This window comes from Pholcus phalangioides, unplaced genomic scaffold, assembly GCF_987345545.1.
Source record: "Pholcus phalangioides strain wild (caught in Gottingen) unplaced genomic scaffold, Ppha-v1.0 ptg000007l_1, whole genome shotgun sequence".
NCBI classification, from domain to species: Eukaryota; Metazoa; Arthropoda; class Arachnida; order Araneae; family Pholcidae; genus Pholcus; species Pholcus phalangioides.
The window spans coordinates 60,653,058-60,679,911 of record NW_028301600.1 but is presented as its reverse complement, the minus strand read 5'-3'; the positions used below and the strand labels follow the sequence as shown (position 1 = coordinate 60,679,911).

The 26,854-nt window shown below is 36.2% G+C and overlaps 1 protein-coding gene across 1 annotated transcript in view; it reads left to right on the top strand.

Moving 5' to 3' along the window:
• LOC149085581 (proto-oncogene tyrosine-protein kinase receptor Ret-like) overlaps positions 1 to 26,854 on the top strand; it is a 137,157-nt gene that overhangs the window by 104,784 nt on the left and 5,519 nt on the right. The window contains exons 16-19 of the mRNA XM_089233709.1: positions 9,852 to 9,974; positions 12,905 to 12,975; positions 26,031 to 26,071; positions 26,196 to 26,292. Coding sequence (XP_089089835.1) covers positions 9,852 to 9,974; positions 12,905 to 12,975; positions 26,031 to 26,071; positions 26,196 to 26,292 — 332 coding nt within the window. The remainder of the gene's footprint in view (positions 1 to 9,851; positions 9,975 to 12,904; positions 12,976 to 26,030; positions 26,072 to 26,195; positions 26,293 to 26,854) is intronic.

Sequence of the window (26,854 nt, the reverse complement as noted above, 5' to 3'; positions counted from 1 at the left end):
AAACAAGACTGCCGTTCGGAATCGGCAATATATTGTAGGTCCTGGTCTAATTAGCCCTCGTGTGTAGAAAATGACCGTGGTGCGACAAAAATGATCAATGGCAATTTTAGTGTATTAATTCAGCACGGGTAATCTTTTTTACGAATTCATGTCATGTGGTTTTGCCCGTTTTTGATCATCAAAACCGGTAATTTTTTCGAACCGAGTTGCTAAACAATAAATCCAACGTAAAAAAGCAAATTAAATTTTCACATTCAAATGGTGCCGTTTTCAGAGAAAGGTGTTCATTTTTTATTATTAGAGCCCGGACTATATGCAAATGCATAAATGCATATGGAAGTGTATATTTTAGCACTTTTATAGACAGTGCATATAAAATGCATAAAATCACAAAACTTTTTAAGTGCATATTTTTAGCATTTTTTTCTATTAATCGCATTTTGCTATTTTGTGTTTTCAAGATTATTTTTAACTTTTTATTCAAATTTCATCAAATTTCTTCAATTATTTCAAGAAAATATTTCGCGATTGAGTATTGTTTACTATAGGTCATATTTTTCAGCATTTTTAAATGCATATTTTTCACTTCTAAATGCGTGTGTTCTTCATTTTTTGCGCATATTTTTCATTCTGCTGCATGTTTTTCTTTTCTTTTAGGTTAGACTTTTTTCATGTTTTTCAGTGTTTTTGAAAAAATATCGATTTTTTTTTTCATTTTTAGTGAAACTTCAGCATTTTTAAACGCATATTTTTTTGATTTCACGTATATTTTTCTGTGCACTTATGCATGCCCTTTAGAACATATTGGAGAATATTTAAGGCAATTATTTTTATTTGAGTGTTTTTAGTGCATATTTGAGTGTTTTTAGTGCATATTTGAGTGTTTTTAGTGCATATTTGAGTGTTTTAGTGAATATTTTGCCACTTTTCTAAGTGCATATAGTAAGGGTTCTACTTATTACAACTGTCATAAAACCCGGTTTTATCTTCATGACTGGATCGGCAATTTCTTACACATTGCTCAGCGAACTGAATGTTAGCATTTCTGTTTGAATCAGAAGTTGAGGTAGACAAAACGGCACCCATTGTACACCTAAATTCAGAAGAAAAAAAAAATTTAATTGTTATTTTTAAAGATTTAACGCATTGGTCAGCAACTATTATCCTTGGATAATGAAGATTGAACAAATTCGTCAAGAGAAGGAACGTCGGACTGCTTGTGGATTTCTCCAACTGTCCGCATTTGCTCATACTAAAATAATGATTTTTTTTTTCTATTTAAACCTCGAAGTATCCGAAATTATCGAAAAAATTTTGAATTTAACAAGAGAGATTTGAACATTGAAATGGATAGAAAACTCAGAGGGAGTTCGTAAAAGTTCGAATTATCCACAATTCGAATCAACGAAGTTCCATTCGTTATATTTCTTAAATCCTGTATGTCAAAGTCTTAACCTGAATAAGTCTGAACACACTAGACTGGTTGTAACCGTTCGTGCCAGGCAGGCACAAAAATACATGCATTGATTGCATTGTTTCTTTAGTTAATGTATACGTAGATTTTTACATACAAGTTTCAAATTCAATCATTACGCATTAGGATAGTTGAAATCATTATAAATATTTCTTCTTTTGCTTGGATTGAAAAAAAAAGGTGACATTTACATTGAAAAAGCGTAACCAAAATCGGAATAAAAAATTAAAGGATCTGGAATAGTCTGGCAAAACAAATGTGTTCCCTGTTTTTCGGTTCAAGGTTTTATTGCGACATTTAGCAGTTGGCCGATACAAAGCTTAGGTAGCTTAATCAAGCGTTCATGACATGCTACTAGCTGGCAACTATTTATTATCCTTAACTACCTTCGCAAATATTTCGGATACTTGTGACTCTCGGAGTCGACTATTAATCTTTTCTTTTGCATCGGGGTTTTCTATCTCTAAGAACTACGATAAACCCTTTGATCCGGCAGATACATAAAATCCTCTGCCGGATGATTTCCAGCAAACAAACCTTTTCGCCTCTTTTGTGTGCCTTATTTCATGTCTTTCTTTCTTTTCTCTACTCCAGAATATATAACTCATTTCCTTGTCTTGCAAAAATAAAATATACTGGGTGATTCCATAATTCCCCGTTCTGCATTTTAGTGGCGAACCGTTTTGATAGTAGAGCAGCATACTTCAAATTAGGAAAAGTATCAAAATAACGTGTAGAACTCAGATACGTCATTCATTTTGCAAACGGTTTTATAATTATTAAAATATAAAAATTGACTTTTTACACGGACACCCTGTCCTCAGAAACCATAAATTGTGAGTTAAGTATAATGATTGATTATTTGTAACGTTGTAGGCCTGTTGCTGTCTGTGGCGAGACTCTTTAACGGCGAGATCGGCTCGCATTCGCGCCTTGAAGTTGGAAACCACAGAAAACCAACCCCACCGGCACCACAGTGGTGGTCGTCTGAGTTGGTTTTCTGTGGTTTCCAATTTCAGGGCGCGAATGCGAGCCGATCTCCCCGTTAAAGAGTCTCGCCACAGACAGCAACAGGCCTGCAACGTTACAAATATTCAATCATTACACTTCACTCACAATTTGAAGTATAGATGGCAGCACTGAAATATCAAACACAACACCAGCTACACACTCAGATTGTTAGCACTCACTTTGTCCCAGACTCTGCCACGAAGCTGGGCTGGAAGAGATCTCGGCAACGGGATAAGTCCGGTGGCAGAGCTCCTGGCGTTCGTTCATTCATTGTCCTCAAAAACCCAATCAGAAAGTGTCTCTCTTGAGGCCAAAAAAACTTTTTTAACGTTTCTAAGTGGAATATTCGCTGCGATATTCGAATTCAAAAGTCGAAGAAAAGTTGGGAAAGAACAGTGTAAACTTATGGACAATGCTTCTTTCCCAACTTGTCTCAGATTTCAGAATTTATATAATTCAGTGAATACTGTACTTAGAAAGGTGGAATTTTTCTGCTGGCCCCAGGAGAGAAAAGGCAACTACTTTCTATTTAGGTTTTTAAGGACAGAGCGTCCATATAAAAAGTCAATTTTTATAGTTTAATAACTATACAACCCTTTACAACATGAATGCCGTATGTGAGTCGCACACGTTATTTGGACACTTTTCTATTTGGAAGTAGTATGCCTCTAGGATCAACGGGTCGCCAGTAAAATGCGGCAAGGGGAATTAAGTAATCTTTTGTAGAATGTTTAAGTGAAATAATGAAAAAACTCAAAAATGGACGTTTCAATGCGATTTCATGCATATGAATGAAAACAACACATAAAAATATTCTTCTAGCATTCATTCGGAACCAAATTGCATTATTATATTTTGATAACATTTCCACGTGCGTCATTGGAATTTTTTTTGTCAAAATACAGGAAGATTATAAATGCGCGAACGTCACCAAGGGCCATTTATGCATTGGGAAATATAAAACCTTTTCCATGACCACTTCTACAACCGATAGGGATCTTGCAATGATTGTGAAATTGATTTTCCTTCATGGGGGATGAGATCATAATCACATCATGCGTGCCTATATGATCAACGGTTCATCAGTAAAATGCCGCAAGGGGAATTATGTGGAATCACCCTCTGTATAAATGTATACCTAATGCATTTTCTCGATATGCTCTGCTAAAGTATTCTTTTTTCTCCGCTTTATCTAGAATCAATTTTTATCGAATTTAATTGTGAATTATTTAATTATCGAATGTATGTGAAAAATATGCAATATGGGATCTGGAAATTTCGCCCCCGGCATTTCGCCTCCTAAATTTCGTCCCGGACTTTTCGCCTCCTAAATTTCGTCCCGGACTTTTCGCCTCCGTCACATTTACCCCCGAAGATTTCGCCCCTGATATTTTGCCACGGTACATTTGGCCCCTGGGACGTTTCGCCGCCGAAATTTTCGCAGCTGATCTTTCACCTGCCCTGAACACTGAGTGACTGACTTGTGTGAGTGACAATATAAGTGGATGAGTAACCATGTGGGTGACCAAGTGAGTGTGAAATCGGCTTTAGGAGTGAGTTAGTGAGTACGAATGACTAAGTGAGTGATGGAATGACTGACCACGTGTGCGACAGTATCTATGAGTGTGGAATTGTCTCTATGAGTGAGTGACCGTATGTGCGTCCAAGTGAGTGATTGAGTGATTGACCATATATGAGTAACCGAGTAGTTGACTGTACGAGTGACCGAGTGATCGACCATATAAATGATTGTATGAATGACCAGGTGAGTGGCGGTATGAGTATCCAAGCGAGTGATTGAGTGATTGGCCGTATGAGTGTTCAAGGGAGTTACTGAGTGATTGACCGTGTGAGTGACCGACTGAATGCTTGTATGAGTTTCCAAGGGAGTGACTGATTGATTGAGCATATGAGTGACCAAAAGAGTGACCAAGTGATTGATCGTATGAGTGACCAAATGATTGACTACATGCGTGGCTGAGTGATTCACTGTATGAGTGACCAAGTCAGTGACCAAGTGATTGCTTGTACGAGTTCCAAAGTAAGGGACTGAGTGATTGACCGTATCAGTGGCCAAGTGATTAACCACAAGAGTGACCGAGTGATTCACTGTATGAGTGACCAAGTGAGTAACACAGTGATTGAACGTGTAAGTGTCCAAATGAGTGACCGAGTGATTGATCATATGAATGATTGTATGAGTGACCAGGTGAGTGACGGTATGAGTGTCCAAGGGAGTTATTGAGTGATTGACCATATGGGGGACCGAATGAGTGACTGTGTAGTTCACTGTATGAGTCATATAGTGAGTGACTGTGTAGTTCACTGTATGAGTCATATAGTGAGTGACCATATGAGTGACCGTAATAATAACCAAGTGAGTGACCGTAAGAATGACCAAGTGACCATATGAGTGATCAAGTGAGTTGAGTGACCGTATGAGAAACCGAATAAGTGATCAATCGAGTGACCGTATGATTGACCAAGTGAGTGACCGAATGATTGACCGGATAAGTGTCTGCAAAGATGATCCCCCCCCCCTCTTCATCACCCCCGTTATGGGTGGTTATGTAGTACTTTAATGGGCCCTAAAAGTTTGGAATTTGCTGTGAAGCATAAAATAATTGTTTGCAAATTTACGTTGCAGCGAAATTTTTCAACATAAGCTGGAGTATAACAGTCCTGAAGGAAAACATTAAAATCCCCCAACTACCTCCCCCCGTCACGCTAAATACGTACGCCAATGCATTTGTGACAGCAATAGACATTATAATATGCTTTGTGCAAATTTTCGCCGCATACTCACTTTTACACAAGGGGCGAAATGTCGGGTTTGGAATGAGATATCCAGTCCAACTCACGACGTAGTCGCTTACTTGGTCAATCATACGGTCATTCACTTGATCACTCATGCGGTCACTCACTTGATCACTCATGCGGTCACTCGATGATTCATACGATTACTTACTTTGTCACTCATACGGTCACTCGATGATTCATATGATTACTTACTTTGTCACTCATACGGTCACTCACTTGATCACTCATACGGTCACTCACTTGATCACTCATACGGTCACTCACTTGATCACTCATATGGTCACTCACTTGATCACTCATACGGTCACTCACTTGATCACTCATGCGGTCACTCGATGATTCGTACGATTACTTACTTTGTCAATCACTTTGTTACTCCTGCGGTCATTTCTACGGTCACTCATACGGTCAGAGCAGGTGAAATGCCGTAGCCGGTCAATTTGTCGCACTCAACTTGTCGCGCTCAACTCGTTGCGCCTCAATTTGTCGCGGTACAAATTCGTCGCATTGCCAATTCGTCGCGGTACAAGTTTGTCGCAGTGCCAATTCGTCGCGATACAAATTTGTCGCAGTGTCAATTCGTCGCGGTACAAGTTTGTCGCAGCTCCAATTCGTCGCGATACAAATTTGTCTCAGTGTCAATTCGTCGCGGTACAAATTTGTCGCAGCTCCAATTCGTCGCGATACAAATTCGTCGTGTGTGTTTAAAAGTTTTTCCCCCCATAATTCATGTTCCGAAATTATAAAAACTTTTAATGCAATTCAAAATGAATTAGACTATTATTAATTTTCTTTATTTGAGTTTTTTGTTGTATCTTAAAGAGAGATACAGGTTATACGGATGACAAAAAATAATGTTGTACTTTTTAAAATTAAATTGTTTGAATTCAATTTAAATTGCAATAAATTGAAATCTTCTACGTATCTTTAAAACAAAAGAAAAAAATTATGGTAGTTCAAAATACCATCACGTATTATTCTATAAATCATCAAAGGGTTTTTACTGCGATATTCACGTATATATAAGTGTAAATAAAATGATACTCTCAAAGCACTGAAAATAAATAAAGGTTTAGATATTGTGGAGTGTTTATATGTACGATAAGAATTGTTTTAAAATTAAAATTATCCTAATAAATGTAGGCTATAATCAGAGGCGGATTCATAGTTTTCCCACCTGTGGGCTATTCAACTCTTGCCTTCCTTCTTCCTTTCTAATTCATGTTCTTGATCACCAATTACTTAATTTTGGTCACGCCCTTTCACTTGAACTTGTCATCTTGGGATAAAGCCCGCATACCCCCTCCCCAATTAGGAAATATACCTCTGAATATAATAATCTTACATTGTCTGTTAATGTTAATTCACTTGTATTGTAAGAAGAAATTTTTACTAATCGTTGACTGGAGCCGTAGACCAAGCACACCAGCCTTGTATCAAAAGCTTAGACGCTAATGAAAACTATGTGAAAATATTCAAACAAGCCAGCCAAAGATATGCGACTGATTATAAACATAAGATTAATGGTTATATTGTATCTATGCGACTGACCCATAGTCATCTTTCTTATTGGTGATTATATTGCCTTTGTCGGTGCTCATCCTGTGGTCATTATGAAAACTTCATCGAATCGTCATTCATAAGCACTGTACATTTCCATCCTTGATCTGCGCCCAACTCCCTACGCTGTGAGAAATCCCAACAAAAGTGGGAAGTGCGGCTTATACGGTGAAAATTAAATATTAATTTAATTGAATTATTAATTAATTAAATATTTCAGGTTCTTATGGAGATACTGTAATGGGGTAGATAGAAATTTACCGTTAAAGATAGGCTCACTGTAATTTGGGGAATATCATACAAACCGAAATTTTTCCACATGATATTGAAATTTTATCACAGCAAAAATCAATTATTTAACATTTCAAATTTTTATAACCGAATTTTCAAATATAATTAAACTTTTATATGCAGTTAAATTTTTAAATGTAATTGATATTGTAATTTTAATTTCGAGTGTCATGTACATGAAGAATAATGATCTAATTAAAAGTCTGATTTCATTCTTTTTATTCGAGAGTTGTTACTTTAGAGTTGAAAAAAAATCAAAAATCGATTGACATTTGCAGTGGTGTCAGAGACAGACATGCTGTTGGTGCCCAGGGTACTTTATGGAATAGGTATGAGCACCCAGAGAAATGATTCAGAAATCAAAATTTCCTACTTCAAGATCAAGACAAGAACCCACAAGTTCCAAACACTTCCGGCATGCTTGGCCAGTCAAAGGTGCCGACATGAAGGAAACATTGAGGAGCTGGGGGGGGGCTGAAAATCGCCATTCATTCCGTTTATAAGGGACTCAAACCCGTACTCAGGGACTCAAATCCCGAAAAAAAGTGGGAAATGCGGCTTATACGGTGGAAATTAAAATTTAAAAATTTATTTGATCTCAATTTTTTATTTGGGTGAGCTGTTCAACATCCCTCACTGCGAGAAATGGAAATCCCGACAGAGATGCGACTTATATGGTAAAAATTAAATTTTAAAAATTTAATGACTTCAATGAATACTTTCCTTCATTTGTTAAAAATTAAAACAGATGGGCAGGGGGAACATTTCCAATAAATGAGAAAAAAAATTAGTTCCATTTTTTACGCCTAAAGCACCTACCCTATTTATAAGATCACAACAAACATATGAATTTTAAACCAACTCAAATTTGTCGCGATGAAATGAGCTTGCGACAAATTTGTACTGCGATGAAATGAGCCTGCGACAAATTTGTACCGCGACGAAATGAGCCTGCGACAAATTTGTACCGCGACGAAATGAGCCTGCGACAAATTTGTACCGCGACGAGTTTGTAGCACGACGAATTGACGCTGCGACAAATTGACTGCGACGAATTGTCCCGCGACAAGTTGAGCTCGACGAATTGACCTAGACCCGTGAAATGCCAATCGGCAAATGTCTACCGATACAAAGTAACTTACTCGATCATTCATGCGGTCACTCATACAATAATTCATGTGTTCACTATACGGTCACTCATACCATTGCTCATGTGGTCAGGGTAGGTGAAATGTCAGGAAGTATATGTTCAACTCACTTGATCACTCACAGGGTCACTCACTTGGTCAGGGTAGGCAGTGTCACAAGTAGATGTCCAACTTACTTTATCACTCATACGGTCACTTACGTGGTCATTCTTACCATCAATCATCCGTTCACACATACGGTCATTCATACCATCAATCATCCGTTCACACATACGGTCATTCATACCATCGCTCATACCGTCATACCATCGGGGGCTAAATGTTCAATTTACTTGATCATTCATACGGTCACTCACACCATCACTCACATGTTTACTCGTACGGTCATTCATACGGTCAGGGCAGGTTAATTGTCACGGATAAATGTCCAGCTCACTTGGTTACTCATATGGTCACTCGCTTGGTCACTTGTACCATCATTCATATGTTCTCTCATACGGTTAGGACAAGCGAAATGCCATGGTGTAAATGTCCAATTCACTTGATCACTGATAGGGTCGCTCAATTGGTCACTCATGTTCAGGGCAGGCGAAATTCCCGGAGGCCAAATGTAACGGAGACGATACGTGCTAGGAGCAAGATGTCGGTGACAAAGATTCCATGAACCTATGTAAATTTCAAATCTTTTCAATTTAAACTAAACTTCTCATGATATATATTGAATACTTGATTTCCTGTATACAATAAAGAATATTTCCATGCATATACAGAATATAAGCTTTTTACGTTTACGTGACCGAGACTAAATTTTCGGCTTTACTCGTTTTCTGTGTTGAATGAATTCAGTATTCATTGTTATATGGCAACGAAGTTATTTCATAAAGCTGAAACCAATCTGTGCCAACACCAAACGTAAAGGGTTTTTTTCTCGAAAGACAACAAAGTCTTTGAGATTCGAGATGATTGTGTGTGGTAGCTTGGACTATTTTGTAAAGTCTATATCTACATAGAATATTTGAATACCATTATGAAAGAAGATGACTGTTCCCGAAATGCTTTTTTGGGTAGGGTAAAGATAAATTACTCATCGAGCGCAATTCAAATGACGGGAAACATGATCAGACGATGGATGGCTACAACCATTTATTTTTAGCAAAGACAAATGAGAATTTCAGTCGGAATTTTTTACACATAAAACCGTCGGTTTTCTTTTTTGCAACCTTTTCATGTCCGTGTGGATTTCATAGACTTGAAATGCAAAAAAACTAACGAGATATATAGTATCGTACTTTTTATACATAAGACAAGTATTAAATCTGGAGAAAAAGCTAGAATTCAATTTTTTTTTTCGCTATAAATAGTCTTTTGAGAAACGGGGTGAATATTGTTATCTAATTCTTATTCGCAAATTTAATTTAAATTCTCACCATATAGGCGTTCGGCGCCCATATTTTTACCAAATGAAATGTATCAAGATACGATATCTCAAAATTTAATTTTTTTTACTAATTAATTTTTCTTTCTGAATACGGTCTTTTTTTCCCCAGGTAGTGCATCGAGATCTGGCTGCCAGAAATATCCTCCTGACTGACAGAAAAATTGCAAAGATATCAGATTTCGGATTATCGAGAGATGTTTACGAAGCTAATACTTATTTTAAGCGAAGCAAAGTATGTAAATGTTCTCTTTGTCGATAAAAATTCCCATATTATCATCAATGAAAAAAAATCGTGACAAAATACAGCTCTTTTAGAAAAAGATTTCTATTATCCGTATTTTTGGCAGAGGACAAAAGTCATTCTTACATAACATATTTTATTTTGATTTTGACATTTATGTGTGGGTGTGTGTGAGTACACATATTCAACATTTTTTTTCGATTTCAGAAGATGAATAACGTGCCATACATGTTTACGAATAATATTCGTTAATTCTTACGTAGACCTTATATGGGTAGGGGGTGATTCCGTGACTCCCCTTGCCGCTTTTTACTGGTAAACCGTTAATCTTAGAGACATACTTTCAACTAAAAAATGTATTCAAATAACGCGTAGACTTCAGATATGTCATTAATGTTGCAATTTGTTGTATAGTTATTACAAAAATGTCTACTTTTTTGTACGGACACCGTCCAATAAAACCCAATTAGAAAGTTGTTGCCCTGTCTTTTCTAAGGCCAACAGAAGAAATTTCATAATTAATTGCAATACCTGCTGAGATATTTAAATTGAAAAATAGGAGAAACATTAAGAAAGAACGGCAAAAAACTAACGACCAACGTTTCTTTCTCTTATTTATGTTGTTCTTTAACAACTCTCTCCTCCGATTTTTGAATTCAAATGCCTCAACGAATATTACACTAGGAAACAGAATTATTTTTTTTTTTTTTGGCCTCAGAAAAGACAGGGCAACAACTTTCTAATTGGTTTCTTTTAGGACAGGGTGTCCGTATAAAAAGTTAACAATTTTATTTTAATAACTATACAACCCCTTGCAACATGAATGACGTATCTGAAATTTACACGTTATTTAGATACATTTTCTGAATGGAAGTATGCCTCTAAGATCAACGGTTCGCCATTAGAAGGCGGCAAGAGAAATTATGAAATCATCCTGTATAGTAAACCAGAGGACAAAAGTAATATAAAAATAAAGTCAGTGAAAACGTTAAACTTTTTAATTCAATGATGAGCTATCGATCTGATTTTACTACGAACTTGACCACGTAACACTAACGTCCCACCTTTCGATGTCCGAAAACATCGTATCTTATCAAGTTTAACGTCAAAAAGAGAAATCTGCAATGCTAGCTGATCCGAATGCCCGTCAATTTAAACTCGTGGAATTAATTCTCTTACAAGAAATGCAAAAACGGTGAGCACTCAAATTCTCTATGGAATATAGAATAGTCTTTCCCCTCTCTGTCTGTTTCAGTTTAGTTTCTTGAATTTTTTAGTAATTTTATATCCGGCTATTTCAATTGATATTGTGGGGAATCACTTTCCAAAGAAATTGGCTGTCTTAACACGTAAGATGCCAATTTTAATTCAAGTTTCTATTGAACTTGTCTGTATGTATACTCAATAAATATAGCATTCACTCTCTTTTTTGTCGTGAATACATCTTTTAAATCTGCTGGCAATACTGGATGCACCCTCAAAGAGTTGCGACTAAATCTTTCAATTCCTCATATCTTAGGAGATACGCAAAATCTATGAGTGCAGATGCATCTCGCTGAAACAAATGCAATGGTTCTCTTTTAGTGTTAATAACCTCTTCCGGTCTTGGCACCAGGGTAGCTGCCCGTTTTCGAAACGAAATTATTTTGCCCTGTATTTCAGAATGTGCAAACTGCAGTTAGACGTGAAGAGTGGTGCCAGATAGATTTTGTTGAGACAAATTCAACGTTATTTTACTATTTTGATAGGTCTACTGGTCTGAGTACCAGTCACGCGGTATACATTCGTAAAGGAATCATTTCACATCATATCTCTGGAAGTGTGTAAAAAAATGGAGAATGATCTCGTTGAGACAAATCCTACAGCGCTTTACTTATAATAAAGTCCCCAGTGTTAGTTATAACACCGAACAGGTGAACCAGACAGACTGGTGGAAACATGGGACTGCGGCGCCACATCTCTGTACGTCTAACTTTATACGCCACACGATTTTACTGCACTGTAATGATACGTTTTGAAAGGAGTATTCACATTTGAACTTGCGGTCGAGTCTATGACGCAGCCTCCACCCATTTTTTTAGTACTTCGCATACAAAAGAGAAGACTATTTGTTTTATTCGTCTATGAACTATTAAAAGAGATTGAAGATCTTTATTCTAAGATTAGAAACTATACCAAATAGGATATAGTTCACATTTGAGGAATGTACGCCATCAACGTATGTTTTCAAGTACATCGGCACTTGTGTTGTGGTTCTATTTAGAGATCCAGTTACGAAATGACATAATACCACGTAAGTATAAGGGCCGACTAAAGTTGGCAAAATCTTTTCGTCGCTAACGGAGAGAATGCGACGGATGGTGCAGCAGCTCATGCAATATTCATGATTGTCTTTCATTGCTTTCAGGGAGAAAAATGAGTCGCCGCATCTTCCCATTGCAAATATTCTATTTTTGTAGATGCTATAATTCTGTCATGAGCAAAAGGGAAACAATCACTTGTGTCCTTGATGCGAATAGCTTGAATTCCTTATCGCATCAATTTTCAGTTAGAAATCTTATCTGGATTTTTTATTTTCTTTCCATTACTTAATGCTACAAAGCCAAAGATTTAGGAGCTATAATACCGTGAACCAGAAAAAGTTCTACCACTACTTCATTTTGGTGCTAATTCATTCAATTATTCCATACATTTAGATAAGATTTAGTATTAAGATAATTTAGGGAAGATTTGTATTGCTCCCTAGAAAATTGCTAAACTTCTAGTGTATTTCAATGAATTTTTTTCCTCAACAGTGGTATCGTTCGTAAAAATTATAATCATTAAATGCCGAATCCAATGAAAATTGAAACATGATACTAATTCCTTTTAATAATAACTTTTGATAACTTTTTTAATAACTTTTTTTCCTAATTCCTTAGAGTCGAGTTCCCGTAAAATGGATGGCTATAGAATCATTGGAAGACTCCGTATACACAAGCAAGAGTGATGTGTAAATATATATTATAAATTTGTTTTCACCTATATCTTTTTTTTCAATTATAAATTTTACTGGTTTTTTGAAATGTGAAAAATAGTGTGGCTTTCGTGACCTTGTAAATTTTTCACTCAAGAATCCCATTTCCTTTATGTTTCTTTCATTGCCGTTTTTCCAAAATGTCATACCAACCACAAATCTATACATCATAATGTAATGGTCACGATATTTCTGAAATTACTACCAAAAAGAAAAAAACCTTTTGGAGAAACTAGAAAAAAAAAAAAGTAAATGCGTGTTCAATAGATAATTATTATGTATTGCACGACTGGATTTTGAATGCTGGAACATAGCACGTGCTGCTCTAAAAATAGATTATATGCGTGTATAGGTGCGTTTGATCTATTCTTTTACGCTCCATCTACAGCATTCTATATCTGATGTAGAAAGCAATATTGGTCTAAAATTTATTAATCATCAACACGTAACAGAGAGATTACTTGACTTGCTGATTGATATCGTTCCATCAAATTTTCTTTCGGTAAAGTGAAATTGTCTTGATATGTATGATTCTTTTTTGTCTCGGTATAGTAAATTTAATTTCTCAAAAAACCGAATAGTTACAAATAGTTTCTACTTTTTTTTCCTCTGATAAGTTAAGAAAATGTGTAAAGTGATTAAAAAAAAAATTCGGATATAACTTCTCTAACTCTCCCAAGTATTGAGGAAATAGATATTTTTTCTGGATGTTATGCTGAGATGAACTCGGAAAGAATTGTCTCCCCCGGGACTTTTCTTTCCAAGTTCACTTCAGTATAATATTCAGAAAATATCTGTTGCCTTGGTATCTTGGGCTGAGAAAAAGTCATCTACCTCTCTCCACAAATATTTTTTTCTTTTCTCATCTCCCGAAGTTTAAGGGTCAGACAAAAGTGCTAAAGAAGGCCATCACGACCATCATTATTTTTCAGCTATACAGGATAAAAACTTGAGTCCGTTTCAGTTGAACCGTTCGTGAACCGTTGGTTATAAAATCATGCTTGCAATAAGAAAAACTGTCAACTTATGCGAACATTATGAATGTGTCAATTTTTTTACTAAAGGCAGTGTATGTAACAAAATACAGAACTGAATTTTTCTTACACGTTCTCCCTTGTCCTTCAACTTCCAAAGTTGAAAAGATTGAATAGTTGATGTAGATAGTTATTGCCCTGTCTCTATGTCTCTATCCGGACCCCAACAAAAAAAAAAATCCATGATTCCAACTGTAATATTAGTATAGATATTGCTGATATTAAATGTTAAGGAGACTCGAAATTCAGAATGGTTTTAATAGACTGCAAATGCAAAAGAATGCTTCGAATTGAGGAAACAGATATTTTTCGGATATTATGCTGAGGTGAACTCGGAAGGAAAATTCATTTGGTCTCCGCTGGGACACGAGCCCAGGTGTAGATGGTAGCATGGTTGTCCGGCATGCGAGAGGGCCTGGGTTCATGTCCCGGCGGAGACCAGATGACTATTCTTTCCGAGTTCATCTTAGCATAATATCCAGAAAATATCTGTTTCCTTCATATATTTGGCTGAGAAAAAACCGTCTATATCTCAATGTATCGAATTCTTTCCCGAGTTTGTCCTTTAATATATAATGTTCTTTTCTCATTTTCAGCGATTTTTGAACTCAAATATCTAGACTAATATTACATTTAGAAACGTGAATTTTTTTTCTTTTCTTTTTTTTTGTTAGGCTCAAGAATACGGGCAAAAACTTTCTGATTAAACGTTAAAAGATAGTGACCGTATAAAAAATTAAGTTTTGTATCTCAAAGCCCGTAGTCAAAGAAATGGCGTATCTACAATGAGTACGTTATTCGGATAATTTTTATAATTGAATGTATGTTTTTATAACCAACAGTTGAGAAAAAAAAGCCTGCGTAAGGACTTTCTGAGCGCACTGTGTACGAACACGCGTTAATGTTTATATTTAATTCTAAAGAAGTGACTGTTATTCATATATATATAAAATAATAAGAAGTTGTGAGTCTTGAAAGAAATTGTAAATCGTCATATTAATGATGAATTATAGTCTACAAAATTCTTGGTTTTGTTTTCAAGTTAAGGAGAGATATAGTTTTCTCTTATCTAGATCAGTTTTTCCAGAATAACGTAACGTGAATCTTTTCAAACAACAGATAAAGAAATTCCATGAAGTATTTCAAGCAAATTTTATGCAGTCAACATCGTCATTTCAAAATCTAGAGCAACTTTGAACAAAGAAAAGTTAAATCATCTTCCTCTTTTTTATATTTGATTTCATTTTTAAATTCTCATTGCGTCGTTTCAATTAGATCATGGACGTGCATTATCGACACTTCTAAACGAGAATTATTCGGAAAAGTCTACCTCAAGATAAAAGCTTATCATGGGGGAAAATTGAAGAACAGGCCTCACATAATTCCTCGTAATCCGGAATTAATCCGTCAGATGATTGCAGAGCAGATAACACCTCTGCAAACATAGCTGCAAGGGTATGAGTAATAGGATTATTCAGTTATTGGACCACCTTCGCCGATTGGGGCTTTTCCGCGAACGATTTTAACAGATAATGAAGAAAAGTGGTTCCAGACTATTGCAGAGAAAAAATGCGTTTGCAACCAGTTCATGCAAACAATAGCATTCGAACAAACAAAAAACATATGCTGCAATGAATCATTTGATAAATGCTACCCCAGGTATATACATGTAAGTTTACACTACTGCATATTTTGTAACCACTTAGCATATACATCACGAAAATATATATTATTCCCAAGCTATTCAAAAAAGGGCAAAAAAGATATATATCCATTAAAAAATATTTTTTTCATGAAATGGTTTTCGAGGTAAAAAGGATTTCTGATTATTATCATGCCACGTATACGTAGAAAAACTCATTCGATGATCAAAATGTTTTTAACTCTGCCTCCAACGACTACATCGAACAACAAATCTCAATACTCCCCATGGATCATCCATCTAGTCCAATGTATCACGCGCGTTTATCATCTCACTCTTTAGAATAATTGAAGAAACACACAATAGCAGTCGTATTTGAGAATTTAAATACATTAAGATTAGTCATAGCAAAGTCGATAATCGTCTCATCATAAGAATTAAGTGTAATTTCATGCACTTGAACGACTTTTAATGTGTGGTTCTTGCTTACAAAAAATAGCCCTCTTCTCTTAATACGCACATCTAGATATCTGTCTTTCGATAATGTCCATCTCTTCAACTGATAACAAATATAACTTAAATATTTCTGAGAGAAGTCCATCTAAGCATATCTCCGTAGACGGATCCGTTAGACAGCTGAATACGATGATTTTGGTCTGAAATATTTTTAAACATTGAAGTATTCTGGTGATCTCCGTAAGATGTTTAATATATCTGAGTTCAGAGAAATAAGACGTAAGAGAGCATTATTTCATTAATGTGGATTTATTATCAATCATCCGTCCACGATCAAAACGTCACGTCTGCGGAAAAGAATTTAAGGAAACAATCGTAAATCTTAGCTTTTCTCTTTCCCAGATTTCTTTCTTTACTTTCGCATTCTTCAATGCCATTGGCAAGATATAGAGCTCTTATTTGACTTTTTCCGAGGAAATGTATTAAAACATGATTTGAATTCTTTGTTGTTAAATAGCACATACACGTATAAAACAGATGATGTAATATATCTTTACGATGGCAAACTTTTATTATGTTTTATTTTTAATCATATGCCTTAACATGAATAAAAATGAAATCGTGAATGTAAATGTCACACTAAACGAACCGAATGAGCTCAAAGATATTTCATTTGTGTCAAGGCATGGAATGCGTAAATTTAAATATTTTTATGTTTCCAGAATAATTGCTTACTATAAATTTAAGAATGTACAGAATGGCCACTGTCATCTCAAAAAATGCTCTCTCACTCGCCAGTCTGCATCATACATCAATCTTTACTGAAACAAATCAAATCGAAAAAATCAAATCGAAACAAAGCAAATCTTTATCTATTCAGAACCTGAAATAATGATTTTGTGTATCGTCTTATTTGGATGGCCCAACCTAATCAGAAATCGATTTCACAGTTAGGTGCCGGAGCTCGCGAGTAATACTAACGTTTGTGTCTATCCATGCAGTTGACGGACACCTAATCATTTATCATCCTCAATGTCTATTCGGTAAACTAATGTTAGTGGTTAAACGCTTAACTAGATAATTGCTATTAGGCACTCTCAGAAACTATATTTGCCTGTTGCATTTCCATACCATTTTTGTGGGATTACCAATTCACTCTCCAACGTTTAACGATGCCCTAGTGTGAATTCATTTGTTTATTTTGTCGAAAAATTTATTCTATACAATCTGATGGATTAACAAGACCTGAAACTACAAATTAGAATCAATTTCGAACAGCAGTGTGATTTCAACCCAAATCTCAGCAGTTGAAGATTAGTTTGATAACCATAGGCGTACGCACAATTTTCTCAAGGTGGGGGGGAGGGAAGGGGTTCAATTCTTTTCTCTTCTCAAGGTGGGGTTTTTACGTTTTTTCCTGCACAATAACACTATAATCTCGGCTTGAAAGGGGGGGGGGGGGTTAGAATCCCAACTCCCCCCCCCCCTTTGCGATAAACATATACGATAGTCTGTTAAAAAATACATTTCATTAACCCTTCAACATTTCTTAATGCTTATTCAACAATTGCATTAAAAAAAATTTATATGCACTATATATACAGGGTGCATAGGCGATAACAGGGTGCACAGTATTTTACTGACAAACCGTTGATCTTAGAACAGTTTTCCAAACCTTTTGTTCCATCACCCCCTTCAGTAATTTTTTTCCTCATCACCCCTCAACTCAAGTCAACCCATAGGATTCTATGTTATATCCATAGCTTCTACCGCCCCTTGAATCCTTCCACTGGGGGTGGCGATATTGCCCACTTTGGAATACACTGTCATAGAGGCATACTTCCAATTGGAAAAAATATCCAAGTGACGTGCATATGTCATTCATGTTGCAAGGGGTTGTATAGTTATTAAAATAAAAATGTTACTTTTTTATACGGACACCCTGTACTCAAGAACCCAATTACAAAGTTATTGCCCTGTCTCTCCTGATGCCAACAAAAAAATTTAAAGTTTCCAAGTACAATATTCGCTGAAGTATTCGAATTCGAGAAACGGAGAAAATTTGGGGGTGGGGAACAGCGCTAAATACGAATAAACCGTTTTATACGCATTTAATGTTCTTTTTTAACTTTCCTCCGTTTTGGGAGGTCATTTTTAACGGTTTTAAATGATTTTTAATGATTATTTTTTTCAAGTTAAGACCTGAGGTACACATGTGTACCCAACTAAAACGGTCCTAGTAAAGATATCGACACAAATTAATTAACTAGTTAATTTAATTTTTTTCTTTTTAAAGAACATTTTGACATACAACAAGTGAAAATCAATCAAAAAAACGATTTTTTAATACTAGCCAGTTTTGTCTCAGGTGCGAAGAGGATATGTTCATACCATAGTTCTAAAGATTGATTCTGCCCATACGTAGAAAAATTTAATTCAAAAAGTTTTTTTACAGTGATATTCAGGCTACCGTCTTTTTCTCTCGTGAAAACTTTATTAATTAGTATCAATTATATTTCATCTTTGGAGTTTCAAAACACTCATTTAAAATTCAAATATTACAAGGATTGCATTCATTTAACACAACTGAAAAGAAATTTTCCTTCTTGGTACGAATCCTACCGAAATTTGAGCTAAAAATATCGGGAAAATAATTTCCGAACATCAAGGAAGATGCGCTTTTATACAGGCATCTTCAGCCAAGACAGAAACTAAACTCGTGCTTTCCATAAATGGTGTATCTCTAATTGAATCTTGACTGGCTAATTAATTCTTGCAGTGACTGCTCACGACCAAAGGGAATTCACTACCACCACACAAATAGATCTCTTCTAGCAAGGATCCATTTTCTCCCCGATTTCACCTTTTCCAAGTAATGAGGATTTGTCGTGTATCTACTTGCTGTTCTTTTTTCACGCTCCTCCAGACTGATGAATGCACTAAATTTGTGTTCTTCGTTGATGGCTTGGTTTTTTTGTGGCATCAATTTCTTGCTCGACTAAAATTGGGAATGATTCGAGAAGAAAATAGCTTGTCCTGAGTCCAAATATGCATGATATGGGTATCAAATAATTCCAAATTTATTTTCATAAACAAAGCGAAAGTAAATTGATAGTAGTTAACATAAAAATGTCACACACACAATATGAATATATTTAACCTCAACCAGGATTTTTTTATTATTAGCCTATGTTGTAATAAATGCACAGTCTGTTACACGTTCCGTTATTTAATTCACATAGTTGTAATTTCAAGAAATAAGCTGTTTCAATATCAGCATTAACCCATTCTGACCAGAATTTTTTTTTGGACAATGGGAAAAATGTTTTCTATCAATTTATTTTGTTTTAAGTGATCCAACAAAACAAATAAATATCAATTAAATATCAAAATTTTTCCCAAAAATTCATTTCAGTGTTGAAATTGTGAAACGATTCCAATTGGCATCATTGAACATTTTGGAGGCAAATATATAAATTTATTCAATTTGTAGAAATTTTACTCAAAAATATTTTATTTACATGTGTTTTTCTCTGATCATATGAGAAATGAAAATCAACATTGATGTGATTCAAATGCACAATAAATACCTGCTAAAATTTTTGAAAGTTTCACAGACGGTCAGAAATCCGAATACCTCGTGCATATCATCAACAAAGAATGAAGTTAAACTCACATAACCGATCACGGTGGAACAGTAAGCCAGTGGTTCTCAACCTAGGGCCATGTGGTTCCCTTGTGGTCCTGGGGTATGCTAAGGGGTCCACGGGTGAAAATCAGATGAAAGGGGACCATGGAGAGCTGTGAAGAATTAAAGCTTTCAAGTGAAATATGATGGGGGAAAGTGTTACTGCTTTCAGAATTCAGCAGATATTTCTATAGAACAAGGATCATCTTAACCCCCGGGCCCGTGTGGGCATATCCCGGGGTCTCATATCCATAGGGGCATACGAAATGAGATCTGGTACTATGATTTTCAAGTGTAAAGCATATAAATAAATATGTAAGCTGTTACTTCCATCTAAGTATGGGGCCCCCAGAACAATGGGCTCTTAGTCCGGGGATCCCATGAGACAGCCATGCATAAACCCCCCCCCCCCATAAGAGGGAAACTCACCGAACTTCTGCCCAGGGTAGGTGCGGACACAGGGTGATGTGTCGAAACGGCAATCGTAGGTTCGCGTTGGATCGTCCCATATTTCCCTCAGACCTATTTTTCACATTTAATACGGCTCTTGGGAGATATGATATCCAACTTTCTGGATCCGTGCTTAGCCCAGGATTCCAGAAATCGATCTCATTTATAAAATTTATTATAAAAATTTAGTTTTTGGTAAATTCAATTCGTATAAATTCAATTCAATAAGTGGAAATGGTCTCGTTTGGTGCAGTCGTAAGATGCTCGTGGTCCACGGGTTCGAAACCGGAGAGAAACATCAGAAAAGAGTTCTTTACCTACCGAGCCTATAGGGTGACCCCTGATGGATGGTGCCATCATTTTCCACCCAACTCTACTGGTTGGAAATTACCGTATGGCGGTATATGACCGCAGATGGATGTGGGTAAAATAGTAATATTGCACTTACGGTTGAGAATTTTGCTAATGCAAACAATCTTGGGAGGTCTCATAAAAATAGCATAAAAAGTACATGATTAGAATTTCTGATGAAATTTGCACATATATGTCACACATAAGAAATGGTTAGCGTGACAGTTTTCTTTTGTATTTCTCAACCACGTAGCAAAGCGTGTTGGTTGTTAAACGTTATTCAAGCTTTCGAAACTGCTTTTCTTTTAGATTCATTTTTTAACTCGTTCGTATTCAGATCAAACGTGTAATTTTGTTGTGTTTTTGTTCAGTTATTGATCTAAGTTTTGCATGTACATCACCGATCTCCATAACATGATTATACGACATTTGCGGTTTATAAACGTGACTGTGCAGAGTATTACAAAAAAAAATTCGATACTAGCGATTGAATATGCGGGTGCGGTTATAACACCCCATTCATTGAAATTAGAATGTTTACAAAAATGAAGGAACAATGTCATGAATGGAGCATTTTTTGCGTTGAACTGAAGGAAAAGAAATATTTTCATGGCCACTGTGTCATAGAAAGTAGATTCAGAAATAACAATAATTCTTAGTTAAATGAAGCTTCTCATTGAAAATTTTGTCCTCATCTGTGGTAAATATTAGCCGCTGTGGTGGTCGAGTGGTAATAGTGACGGACTCGCATCGCGAGGATCCGGGTTCGAACCCCACCGGCGCCACAGTGGTGGTCGGCTGAATTTGGTTTCCTGTGATTTCCAACTTCAAGGCGCGAATGCGAGTCGATCTCCCCGTTAAAAAGCCTCGCCACAGAGAGCAACAGGCCTACAACGTAGCAAATATGCAGTCATTACACTTCACTCACAATTTAAAGTATAGATGGCAGCACTGAAATATCAAGTAAAACACTAGCTACACACTCAGGCTGTTAGGTGCACTCACTTTGTTCCAGACTCTGCCACGAAGCTGGGCTGGAAGAGATCTCGGCAACGGGATAAGTCCGGTGGCAGAGCCGCTGGCGTTCATTCATTCATGTGGTAAATATTATCAGTGGGAAGAGAGAACAGAGTCGAGAAAGAATGGCTTTATTTTTTTGCTAAGTAATGCTGATGCTCTACAGGGTGTCTCAGTACTACTACTACTACTAAACCAGACATGCACATCGTCTATATTCCTCTGCGGAACCTCTAACGAATTGGTACATGTTGGAACGTGCGTGTCCGTGTAGTGAAACCTGGCATGCAGTTTGTTTCTGTGTAATGCTTGTTATGTGTAGTGCTGCCATCTGCCACCAGTTTTTTTAACTATGAGTGAAGTGTAATGATTGAATGATTTATCGTTGTAGGCTTGTTGCTCTCTGTGGCGAGATTTTTTAATGGAGAGATCGGCTCGCATTTGCGTCTCGAAGGTGTCTCATTACCAAATTTACAAACTTCTAGGAGGGGTAGGGTACCTTAGACGACTCGGAGTCACATAACAATGCATGGTTGAAAACGCTTCCTTGGTGCGGTAGGGTACAGAAAAAATACCAGAAGTGGAAGAACACTACGTAAGTGAACACGCGTTTCAATAATAAATGTGCACCGAAAAAGTAAACGAGGTCAAAGGTGTTCAAAGTAACATCCACGAGCTGTATAATGCAGGTCTCACATCTCAGGCGCATTGAATTTCGAAAATTCTGAAAGATAATGGGCATGTCTAGGAATTTCCTGCAATGCAGGCAACAAGTTCCTCAGTGCTGTCAACAGGGGCGTCATGCAACAATGTTTAGAAATGTCTCCAGTCCGGGGGACTCTGGAAGAAGTAATCAAGGCCGGTAAGAAGTTATCGAGCAGGCCAAAAAATACACTAAACGCCCGGAACAACCGTTCCCGTATAAAACCATCTAATGCGTCAGGAAAGTATTTCCGACCCTGAATAACGTGTGATTCCGAATCATCTGGATGCAGCCTACTTCTTCTAGAAGTTTGAAAACCTACTCTAAGACACCCTGTATATAAAATCAAAATAACAAAGGTATACAGGATGTTTCAAAAAAGGCGTCGATACTTTAAGAGGTGGTAAAACCCATCGATATAATCATCTTTTTGTCATGGTAGAAAATGAAACGTAGAGGCACTAGAGCAGTGCTTCCCAAAGTGGGCTCTAGTGCATTGCATCGCCCCCTCCTTCAGAAATTTTTTTCTCTCATCGCCCCCCGACTCATGCGATTCCATAGGATCCTATGTTATACTTGTATCCTCTATCACCCCCAGGACCATTCCATCGCCCACCAGGCAGGAGGTGATATTGCCCACTTTGGGAAACACTGCACTAGAGTATGGGTTTCCAACTGGGGTTCCGCATGATCAAACGCCATGGAACCTTAAAAAATCCCGGAACCCAGGAAGCTTTCAAAGAAGAAAACTTTCTTGTTACTGATACTCGCAAAACGGTTACTTATTTTGAATTTTAAGGAGGTAATGTTGGATCACTTTGCTGACTAAACAACTTACGAAAAAAACATTACATTTTTTTTCACATCGAATTTTCGAACAAGAAGCTCATAAATGTCATTTGTCACTTCATCAGTATATTAAAAGTTGTAAAAACGATGGGGTTTTTTTTTTTTTGGAAATTTTTTATCCACTAGAAGTGAGGATTCTTGAATTGCATAATTTACGTGTACTTTAAGGGCACCAAGCGCCATCTTAAAATATGAGCCCATCCCGGGCCCGACACGGGGACCTCATTTGAATAGAGGGCTTCCATGATAAGATCTGGCACAATGATCAATGATTTATGGCAGTAAATATGTAAATCTTAAGCCCTCTTTCATTTCGCCATTGAGCTACGGGGCTTTTAACACGGCAGTAGGGACTGACTGAAATGAACTTCCTGAAGATTACGGGCGTCTTATTTTAGTGCGCCCTTTTTCTCTTCTAGTGGACGGCCCCGTGCGGGCTGTGCGGCAGTAGGGATACACTTTTTTTTCGGTAAATATTCAAAATTTGTTTGAGTTACGTGGAACAGCCTCATCATCATCATCATCAAGAGTTCAGCGAGAAATTTTACGTTGGAAACCCCTGCACTAGAGGGCACCGCAAGCTCCACTCTTTGAAGTTGAGTGGGTATAAAAACACCCGTTCCGCCAACATAAAAGAGCGCTCTACCACTTTTACGCGTTTCATTTCTAATCGTTTATTTATTTTCTGACTGAAAACTATTGTCTCGATGGGCTTCAACACCTTTCAAAATATGATACATTTTCTTCTTTTTTTTAACACCCGATAGAATTCGATGAGAAACAGAAGGTTTCGTATCTGCATTTGATTATTATATCAGAATGAAGCAGATATCAAAACTTATCATTATAATTTTAGAAGTCTATGTTATCGCATTCAAGACTCCTTTTTCTCTTGACTTTTGACTACTTAAACCAGTGATTCTGAAACTTTCGTCACCCGCGGCCAACTTGCACTAGCCTAAGTCTATCTGCGACTCCCCAGAATAGTATAACAAAGAACCGTTTCAAATCACTAAGCAGGCACGCATTAATTTCTGCAGCTCACCGCGGCGCACACTTTGAGAACCACCGACTAAAATGAATGAATGAACACAGAACTTTGGAACTGAACTTATCCCGTTGCCGAGATCTCTTCCAGCCCAGCTTCGTGGCAGAGTCCGGAACACTTTATAACCGACTTAAACCGTTGGCGTACGCAGGATTTTTTAGGGAGTCATAATTTTTTGTCTTCCGTGGGGAAGGGATTCATTTTTTTTATTGCAAAAAAAGTCACTAAAATTTTGGCTACCCTTTTGAACGCTAGTGACTTAAATTATGCTTAGTAATGCTGTCTATTTTTGGATGTTGCTTCCCGAAGATGTATTTGAGAATATTTAGAATGCTCATAAAACATTTTATTGTCGTTCGTTATTGTTATTTTATGTTATGTCCAGAGAAAAATGTGATTTCTATGACGAGAAGAGCAAACAACGTCGTATCATCGACACTCGTTATAACGACCACGCATTATTGCGGCCGTTCCATTATAACGACTGGTACGATAAGTCTCAAATTTTTCCCATTCATTTCGTGTTGTTTTTCATCAAATATAACGACATACATGGACCCTTCAATTCAATACAACGCTCGAAATCAGTTATGCCCTGTCTCTTTTATGCAAAATATACAGAATTCGTGTTTTGTTTTTCATTTTTGCCAAAATTGTTATATTAGACAATTTTGTACGTTCATGTGCGTACATGTAATCAATTATTTTCTAACCTCAAGCATTTCCACTGAAAATGCTTGCATTATTACGATATGAATAATATATTTTTTTTTATTATATAATATGAATTCTTTTAAAAACCTTTTTTTTTTAACGGTCGACATAACATCCGTTTCCCTTGGAACGACAGACGTCGTTATAACAAACGCCGACCGTATTTCCGAATCTAAGTTTAAAAAGCTATAAATTTTATGGTCATTCTTCAAATTATAAGATATACTACAAATTTAATTCAACAGTCTTGTTATCACTGCGATATCTTCAGAAAGATCGTGGCATCATAAATACTAGAATAGTACAAATATAAACATTAATATTGAATCCACTTGCTTTTCTCAGAAAGTTCCGGAAGGAAAAGCCTTTAACTCTTGGTGCCTTGACTGGAAATGCCAACAATTAAAGCAGAGCTATGTGCCCGTGACTGCATTACCAAAAAGCACGTTAGCTTATAATATTAAAGGAACAGGCTAAACTTGAGACGTACACTGCTTGTAGTCAAAGAACAATTTAGGAGTTTTATAGCGATTTAATCCAAGCTCCAATCACCGAAAACTCGTATTTACGAGAAGCAGGCAGAGGCTAGACTCAAATAATGCTACAATTTTTAAAGCTAAAATGTTTCCCAAAGTTGAAACTCGCATGGTCTGTTGGAAAAATGCGGAAATAAAATAATAAAATGTACTTACTAACAGCAGCAATTAGAAAATTCTGGGAATTTGAATATCTCCAAGTCCTTGGTTTTTCTTACAGACCCGTAACCCCATTAAACTATAATATTCAATCATTTAGAATTTTAGACAGAAATGTAAGATAGAAACAATTAAATATACCGTTCTTACTTTTTCTTAAAGGAATTTATGGCTAAAAATATTGTAAGTCAAAGTTTCACCATTTTTAACATTTCGAGACACACTTGAATCTCTTGAATCTTTTTTCCAGATTTTTAAAAAAAATACTTTTTAATAACCTTTTTCCCTGTATGAAATGAAATTTTCTAATTAACTTAGAGATTAAATTTTTTGTTGGTAGTTATGCAAGCAAATGTAACTTTACTCTTCTGTTATTTATTTCAGATGGTCATTTGGAATAGTAATGTGGGAGATCATGACAATGGGTAAATAAACTTTGATTGTGTGTATTTCGAATATCTTTGATTTATACAATTCATTTTTTAAATGTATTTAAAAAAAAAACTAAAGAAATCACAAAAACCCGATAAATTTGTTTTTCCATTACAGGATCTACACCATACCCTGGAGTATCCCCAGACCGGCTTTACAAACTTTTGAAGACTGGATATCGAATGGATAAACCTGATGATTGCTCAGATGAATTGTAAACATAAAATTTATTTTAGTTTTCACAATTTTTATTATTTTATTCAATTATAGAAAGCCGACAAAGTCAAAGTCCGTAGGCAGGACTTTTTATTTTCAATCGTGGGTGATAGAAACATACTTTCAATTACAAAAACTATCCAAATAACGTGCCCATTTTACATGTGTTTTATTTTATCAGGGACCGTATATGTAATGAAATAAAAATGTAAATTTTTATATGGTCCTTCTGTCCTCTAACTTTTAATTAAAAAGTTGCTGTACTGTCTTTTTCTTGAGTCAAAAAAAATTAATGTTTCTGAAGGCAATATTTGCTAAGATATTGCTGATCGGAAGTTAAGGAAGCATTTCAGAATCAAATAATAAGCTGCAAAAGAATATTTCAAATTTTTTCTCAAGTTTGTCCCTTATATATGCTGTTCTTGATCTCATTTTCGGTGATTTTTGAACTCAAATATCTCAGCGAATATTGCACTTAGGAACATGAATTTTTTTTGTGTAACTCAGATAAAACAAAGCACCAAAAAATTCTAATCGGAAGTTGGAAGACAGGAGGACCG